General features: G+C 35.1%; 1 protein-coding gene across 1 annotated transcript in view; it reads right to left on the minus strand.

Moving 5' to 3' along the window:
• The window catches only part of TERB1 (telomere repeat binding bouquet formation protein 1), a gene marked incomplete at its 5' end in the record, with an annotated part of 29,595 nt that extends 23,214 nt beyond the window's left edge, over positions 1–6,381 (minus strand). Inside the window, 4 exons of the mRNA XM_081108283.1 lie at positions 1,047–1,178; positions 3,581–3,709; positions 3,904–4,014; positions 6,351–6,381. Coding sequence (XP_080964409.1) covers positions 1,047–1,178; positions 3,581–3,709; positions 3,904–4,014; positions 6,351–6,381 — 403 coding nt within the window. The remainder of the gene's footprint in view (positions 1–1,046; positions 1,179–3,580; positions 3,710–3,903; positions 4,015–6,350) is intronic.
• Positions 6,382–8,955: the final 2,574 nt, after the last annotated feature.

Consider the following 8,955-nt stretch of genomic DNA (forward strand, 5'->3'; position numbering starts at 1 on the left):
ATATAATTCTTATTATTCAAAAAGTGAACTTTGCACGTGGAGGAAGCCTAAAAGGCCATTAACTTAGTCTAAACAAGCTTCCAAAGAACATGGCATCCATGAAAGAGAAAAATAAAAGAATGAAAGGACAATTGAAGTACTGAGGAAGAAATCACTAAGAAATAATAATATGAAGTGATATGAAAAAATAGCAAACAAAGTTTCAAAACATATAGCAGAGACCTGAAATGCATAAATATGTCACAATATATGTTTATATACTGTATATGAGGCCCCTAGAACCATAAGAAATGCAAAAAATTCACTGTTAATAACTAATTCTTGAATAGCCCCCCTTAAAAATCAAATTAGCCCCCTGTGCAGCATGTGCCCCATGTTGGGAACCACTGCTTAGAGAATAACAGCACTCAAATTTCTTCTAAAAATTACAAAACATGTATTTTGCATGGTTATGTGCTACACAATAAGGTGCTCCAAAATATTAAAAAATTCAAAGTACAAAAAATAAAATCTAGAAGCATTTTAAATGATTATAAAATTTCTAACAATTTGAAGATGTAAATAAAGCAATGTTAAAAAATAACCTTGGCCTGAGCAGTAGGTATACAGGATCATGCTATACTATCTTTGCAACTTTTCTGCAAATCTAAAATTATTCCAAAATAAAAACTGAAAAACAAAACAAAAACTTTAGCCAAGAGCTACATGAAATTTAAGGTCATTGCTGACTGAAAGCAAACACTAACTAAATGGCCACTTTAGTGATATACCAACCAAACTAATTCATTAAATGCCTCTCTTTTGCTTTCAAAGCTGTTTTTTTTATGCTAATTAAATATACAAATCACTTTACTCTTTGTTAAAATTAATAAATATTGAACAATTAAATGCATGCTATTAATTCTCTTTTCTTAAAGCTAGTAGTTCTCATAAGTTACTAAGAACAAAAGAAATTGATGTAAGGACTAGAATAAAAGGATTAATAATAATTATCCCAACTTATTGTTTTTAAAAACTTTTTCTACAACACAAAAGAATGTACTTACTATTATTTGAAACTAGAACCAAAATAACATAGACAGACATTCTTTTCAAATTTGTGTTTGAATCATTATTAGATAAGAACCAAATTAAGTCTTCAAACAATTCTGAAGTGCACAAAGTCTGCTGACAATAAACTGAAATATAAAAATACAATTTTAATTTCTCTGCATAGTACAAATCAAATATCATTTCATTGACATTTATTGATCATATAACAAAATCTCTGACAAACTGATATATGCTTATTAAATTAGAAGACCAAAGAAGCAGTATCTTAATCAAAAGTACTTAATCTAGGCTCTAAAAAATGTGCCACAACCCCCTAGAATTTCCAATAAAAACCTAACTGAATAAAAACTTAAAATATGACACACACAGCCCCATACAGTTTGGCTCAGTGGATAGAGCCTGCAGACTGAAGGGTCCCGTGTTCGGTTCTAGTCAAGAGCACATACCTTGATTGCAGGCTTGATCCCTAGTAGGCAACCAATTGATGTGTCTCTCTCACATCGATGTTTCTCTCTCTATCTCTCTCCCTCTCATCCAACTCTCTCTAAAAATCAATGGGAAAAATATCCTTGGGTGAGAATTAACAACAAAAAATATGACACACACAAAATTTAAGAGGATGAGTAAGTAACAAAAACATAGCAAGGGAAAAATTTAAGAAAATTCAGAAACCTGCTTTAGAAAGCAGAGGAAGAAACGATACTTGTGCTATTTTTTAAGATGTTTTTAGAAATAAAAATATCTTTCCAAAAAATGATACCTACATGACAGTAGGAATTTTGTGAAAATCATATAATAAACAGATTAAAAAAATAATTTTAATACATGGATGGATATATAATCAATATTTTATCCAGTGTCTAAAACCAGCTATTAGACTCTTTCTAAAGGCAAGGACAATGTCTTATCTATCCCCAATGCCTAGCACACAGCTTAATTCTTAGCAAGTAATGAATATTTAATGGATAAAAGTATCTATATATATAAAAGGCTAATATGCAAAGTGTCCTCTAGAGAGTTTGACTGGGAGGCCAGTAGTTCAATCGCTTGCTATGATGTGCGCTGACCACCAGGGGGTGGCGCGGAACAAAACAAGGCCCCAGCTGGCAGCCGGGAAAGGAAGGCCCCATCTGGCAGTCAGAAGGCCCTGATTGGCCCTGATCCTGGACAGGCCTAGGGACCTACTCATGCACAAATTTCATGCACTGGGCCTTCAGTACAAATATAGAGTTGTTTAACAAATCAGTGGTTTATATTCAAACTCGTTTCAGAAAAATTGTATGAATTTGTATACCTAGAGCATATTTATCCATATACAAGGTGGTTGTAGGTTATTTTCATCTTTTGATTCAATGAACAAAATAAAAAAATCAGTTATAGACCCACTGCATATAAAAATTCATTAAGTGATTGATGATGGTACTATCTCAAATCAATATGAAAAAAATCTACTTTTTAATAAGAAGTATTAGGATAGCTGGGTTGCCATTTAAAAAAAAGGTAAAACTGGAGCTATTCATCACACCATAACTCAGAAAGTATTTAAAAGAATAAAAAATGTAAAAGTGAAATAACCATACAAGTACCAACAGAAAATGTGGGTAGATTCCCTATAAGCTGGGACTATGGAAAACTTTTCTATGGCTCAAAATGCAAAATAAAATGGGAAAGAAGGATGAATTTTATTTTCATAAAAATAAATAAATAAATAAATAAATAAATAAAATTTATACATGGTAGTAAAAAATAAAGTGAAAATAAATGTTTCCAACTAATGCCAAGGAGAACTCTGAAAGATTTTGAATGGACAAAATGATTACTGAATGTCCTATCTAGTGCACCCTTCTATATTATCTGTGTCTTTCACTGTCTTTCAGCTATTTCCCAATTCTGTAAATTATTTTTTTTAAATCTGATAGTAATGCAAATTACTCTTGTCAACAGAAATGCAAAACATTTGGACATTAGAATGCAATTAATTATTGCCCTGCAGATATTGACCAATTAAGTACCTATTTATAAGTCTATTTCAGCATTCTTAAATGCCTATATTGGTTTTTGCCATTGCCTTTAACACACTTGTGACATTTTACTGATTCCTTCATTAGTTAATAAGTTAAATATAATCTTTGGCATACATTAATTAATTAATATTTTAAAATATATTTTTATTGATTTCAGAGAGGAAGGGAGAGGGAGAGAGAGAAAGAAACATCAATGATGAAAGAGAAACATTGGCTGCCTCCTGCACGCCCCCCACTGGGGATCAAGCCTGCAACCCAGGTATGTGCCCTTGACCAGAATCAAACCCAGGACCCTTGAGTTCACAGGCCAACCACTGAGGCTCTATCCACTGAGCCAAACTGGCTAGGGCTGGCATACATTAATTTAAATAAATAAATAAAACACCTGGATAAAACTATCCAGACACATACAAAGGACATTTAATTCTATAGTTATTTTTAGTAGTTTATTAACGTATAACACAATGCTAGAAGGATAATGAAAAAAAGTTCTTATATTTTACCATTTTTTTCTGCAACAGTTCCTAATGTATACAAGGCTGCTTCTTTTACCATGCTATGTTCACTTGACTTTGCAAGATTTTTTACAAACATCAAACCACCAATTTCCCGAAAATATACACCTGCATCACCTGTAGGATGTGCAGACAAAACAAAATAGAAATCTTATTTATTATGATTATTCTTTTAAGAATAAAATAAATCATATGAACATCGTAACAAAACATGTAGAGCAACTGAGCGGAAGAAAAAGAGCTATGCATATTTCATATGTCACAATACTAAAGAACTAGAATCATAGATAAAATTCACTATCATGTCTTACTGTTTTGTTGACAGATTGAATGAATAGTGACCAAAGCTTCCTTTTGTGATAAAGGGTTGTCCATTTGATACTTCAGACACTCCAATAATAAGTTCAGGTCAGTCTTCATTTCTAAAAAACAAAAATTTCATTATTTTAAACCAAATCTTTCTTTTTAAAAAGTAACCATTTAAATTTCACTTTCTAAATATATATCATTATGTTTGCTTTTTAAAAATAAGTATGTGTTACTTTTATAGTCTACCAAATAATAAAGACATATAAAACAATTCTGTTCCTTAAATAAAAGTACTTAAAATTATTTGCTCTTCCCCTTTCATGAAATATAGGAATAGAAAATCCAAATATTATTCTCTTTAAAGCTACACTGGTTTAAATATCTGCCATTTAGACATAAACTAAATAAAAATGAAAATATGACATTAGAATTTGTGGGATGCTACTAAAGCCTGTCTTACAGAAAAAGGTCTCAAAGTAATGATCTTGCTTCTACCTTAAGAAACTAGAAGAGTAAATTAAACCCTAAGCAAATAGAAGGAAAGAAATTATAAAGATTAAAGCTGAAATTAATGAGATAGAAAAGAGAAAAACAATAGAGCTGATTCTTTGATTAGTTTAATAAAACTGAAAAACTTCTACACAAACTGATCAGGAATGAAGGAGAAAAGACACAAATTACCAATATCAGAATGGGAGAGATGGCATCACCATGGATTCTACAGATAATAATGGTTATGTACAACTTCATACCTATATGACTTAGGTGAAATGGACAAATTGCTTGAAAAACACAAATTACTAAAACTCACCCAAGAAGAAACAGATAACCTAAATAATCATATCTCTGAAGGAAATTAAAACCAATTTTAAAAACCTTTCTGTAAAAAAAAAACAACCACCACCCTCCAGCCCTAGCAGGTTTGGTTCAGTGGATACAGCATCAGCCTGTTGACTGTAGGGTTCCAGGTTCGATTCTGGTCAAGGGCACATGCCCAGGTTGCAAGCTTGATCACCAGTGTTGGGTATTCAGGAGGCAGCCGATCAATGATTCTCTCTCATCATTGATGTTTCTATCTTTCTCTCCCTCTCCCATTCTCTCTGAGATCAATAAAAAAAAATATTTAAAAAAAAACAAAAACACCCTCCAGGTTCAATTCAGATGACTTCATTTGTAAATTCTTCCAAATATTTAAGGAAGAAATAATATTGATTCTACACAAACTATGGACATTTGACACTGGTGCTTTCAAACAATCTTTCTCACAAAGCATTCTTCCACTGTCATCTGGTTATCATCTAAAAGACCTAACATTTCTCAATACCTAAACTATATCAAAGCTATGCTAGCTTATAGGAACTAAAGAGGATTCCTGCCGAGGCCGGTTTGGCTCAGTGGATGGAGCGTCGGCCTGCGGACTGAGAGGTCCCGGGTTCGATTCCGGTCAGGGGCATGTGCCTGGGTTGCGGGCGCATCCCCGGTGGGGGATGTGCAGGAGGCAGCTGGTCGATGTTTCTCTCTCATCGATGTTTCTGACTCTCTGTCTCTCTCCCTTCCTCCCTGTAGAGAATCAATAGAATATGTTTTAAAAAAAAAAAAAAAAAAAGAGGATTCCTGACCGCAAAATGAAGAGGGCTGAGTGCAAAGACCAAACTGGTATGGGGCGTCATGTGTAAAAAACAGGCCATGCATAAAAGGGCCAAGTACAATAGAAGAATAACTATCCATGCCTAAATAAGAATTTAATCACTCCATGCCACAGCCTATAAATACAGAAGGCTCCTTCCCAGTTGGAGGGAAAGTGCCATTAGAGCATGAGCTCACCCTTTCCATTCCCTGATCAAAGAATAAAGTTTCTCCTCTGCTTTACCAAACTAGATCTTGCTCTATTGGTGCAAAGAGCACTGCGCAGGACTCTGATTTGGGTCCCAGGACCTGAAGGGTTGATAACACTAAGGCTGATTTCCAAAATACCACATTACATTCCTGACTCTCCACCTTTCTGAAATGTTTTTCTCAGTCTTCGGCTAAATCCTTATGTGATGGTGTGCATTAAGAGGAACACTATTCCCCATTCTTTTCTCTTTTAATATTTTCTCTCTGGTAATTTCCTCCATGCCCATGGATTTAATTTTTATTATACTGAGGATCAGTCTGAAATCTTCCAGGCATACTTTGATGCTAGTTCTCTGAGGTTCCCAATTCCTCTTGTATTTACCTCCATTAAATCAACTTTCATAATTAAAAGTGTTCTAATTATCAGTGTATCTTTTCCTATTAGAATGTCGGTTTCCTAAGTAAGTGTGACAGGCACAGAGTAGCTGCTTGATAAATATTTATGTAAATTGCTGAATTATTCTTTCATTTTCTGGATCCTATCAGATAATCTGCAGTATTACCCACAAATATATAAAACTAGTTCCAGACATATGACCCATGAATTTCTCACCTTGTGTTTTCTTTGTGTCCTCACTTTCCATGCTTGTCTGTTTTTTTTCCCTCCTTATATTTCACCTATAAGATAAAGGTATTTTTCTCCATTTAAATCAATGTTTAAAATATACAGATTAGCCCTAACCGGTTTGGCTCAGTGGATAGAGCATCGGCCTGCAGACTCAAGGGTCCCAGGTTCGATTCTGGTCAAGGGCATGTACCTTGGTTGCGGGCACATCCCCAGTAGGGAGTGTACAGGAGGCAGCTGATCGATGTTTCTCTCTCATCTATGTTTCTAACTCTCTATCCCTCTCCCTTCCTCTCTGTAAAAAATCAATAAAATATATTTAAAAAAAAAATATATATATATATATATATACAGATTAGCCCTGAGGCTCAGCTGTTTGAGCATCATGCCCTGCACAGAGAGGTTGCAGGCTTGATCCTGGTCAGGGCACATGCCCAGGTTGCAGGCTTGATCTCCGGTTGGGGTCATGCAGGAGGCAGCCGATTGATGTTTCTCTCTCTCCCCCTCTCTTCCTTCCTGTTACTAAAATCAATAAAAACATATTTAAAAAAAAGAACTATACAGCCCTAGCTGGCTTGGCTCAGTGGATAGAGAGTTGGCCTGTGGACTGAAGGGTCATGGGTTTGATTCTGGTCAAGAGTATATGCCTGGTATGCAGGCTCAATCCCCAGTCGGGGGGGGGGGGTGGGGGGTGGGGAGGGCGGTGTAGGAGGCAGCCGAACAATGATTCTCTCTCATCATTGATGTTTCTCTCTCTCCCTCTCTATCCCTCTCTGAAATCAATAAAAATATATTTAAAAAAGAAATATACAGATGATGTATTATAGAATTGTACACTTGAAACCAATATAATTTTATTAACCAATATCACCCCAATACGTTTAATTAAAAATTCTTTTTAAAAAATACAACAAAAATATTTCCTTCACATAAAGAAATAAATGGCCGAAACCGGTCTGGCTCAGTGGATGGGGCGTCGGCCTGCGGACCGAAGGGTCCCAGGTTCGATTCCGGTCAAGGGCATGTACCTGGGTTGCAGGCACATCCACAGTGGTAGATGTGCGGGAGGCAGCTGATCGATGTTTCTCTCTCATCGATGTTTCTAACTCTCTATCCCTCTCCCTTCCTCTCTGTAAAAAATCAATAAGCGGGAAGCAGCTGATCGATGTTTCTCTCTCATCGATGTTTCTCTCTCATCGATGTTTCTAACTCTCTATCCCTCTCCCTTCCTCTCTGTAAAAAATCAATAAAATATATTTTAAAAAAGAAAGAAAGAAAGAAAGAAATGGATGGATGAACATTTGAGAATTCCAGGATTATAAATGCAAAGGGACAATGAAGGAATAGTTTTCCTGAAGCCAGAAGAGCAGAGATTGGGTCTACAAATTATTAGATGTGTGATACAAAGTGTGCTTTAGTTCTCTGAGGCTCAGTTCCCTCTTCTGTAAAATGGGAAATTCCTACTTCATAGAGTTGTTACAAGAATTATATGTGAAAATATTAAAAAATGCAGCTGGCATTCTTAAGTACCACAGGCATTCAACACATTCTATTAAACAAACACATAAGCCCTAGCCAGTTTGGCTCGGTGGATAGAGCATTGACCTGCAGACTGAAGGGTCCCGGGTTCAATTCCCGTCAAGGGCAAATGCCCAGGTTGCTGGCTCAGGGGCATACATGGCACTTGGTCCCCAGGAGAGGGTGTGCAGCAGGCAGCCAATGATACACTATCGTTGATGTTTCTTCCTCTCTGAATCAATAAAAATATATTTAATAAATAAACACAAACAGCTGGTTAACTAAACCTAACTAGTCCTCTTCTAGTCCTTCTTATTGTCTTTCCTATAAACTTTCATCCCATCCTTTCAGACTGGGCATCCCTTCATGAATCAGAAGTTTAACACATACACACAGTCATTAGCATTGCATTTCTCTTCATAAGCTAAGCTTAATAGTAAATTTTTTTCTAACAACCCATGGTTTGTTCAAGATAGTACTCCACTATTAACTTAAATCTTTGTTTATATGTTATTTGTTAGAATAATTTTTAAAATAACCAGCAGCCCTGATATCACTGACCTCTTATATGCTTCATTTTTAAATGCTAAGCTAATTTTTTAGAAAAAATATATCAGTCCAATTTACTTCTTAGACCAATAAATCAGAACTCACCGAGCTCTAAAATCCTTATGTACTTCATCGTACGTGGTTCACGGGAGATACCGAATTATTTTCTATTTTTCATTCTCACTCTCAAAATGAAAATAAAATTCCCAAAACAATTTTAAATAAATGTGAGAATCTTTTACAAAGTAATATACAAACGTATACTAGTTTTGCCATTTTTTTTTACCTAAATATTCCATTTAAATGTTCCATTTAGGCACATTACAGTACATCCACAGGATACTGTTTACTCAAGATGTTTAAAAGTAAGGAAAAATACTTCTGTTACAAAACAGCAACATAATAACACTGGTCTCTAGCTGGTGGTTCTGTGGCGTTTATTCCAGTTTTCTATTTTTCACAATTTTTATAATACAAGTTTCTAACGTCCCGTAAGTCCTAGTGGAGGCCCAGCACTGTTCCAGAA

The sequence above is a fragment of the Myotis nattereri genome (genome assembly GCF_964212035.1).
Source record: "Myotis nattereri genome assembly, chromosome: 15".
Taxonomy (NCBI): Eukaryota; Metazoa; Chordata; class Mammalia; order Chiroptera; family Vespertilionidae; genus Myotis; species Myotis nattereri.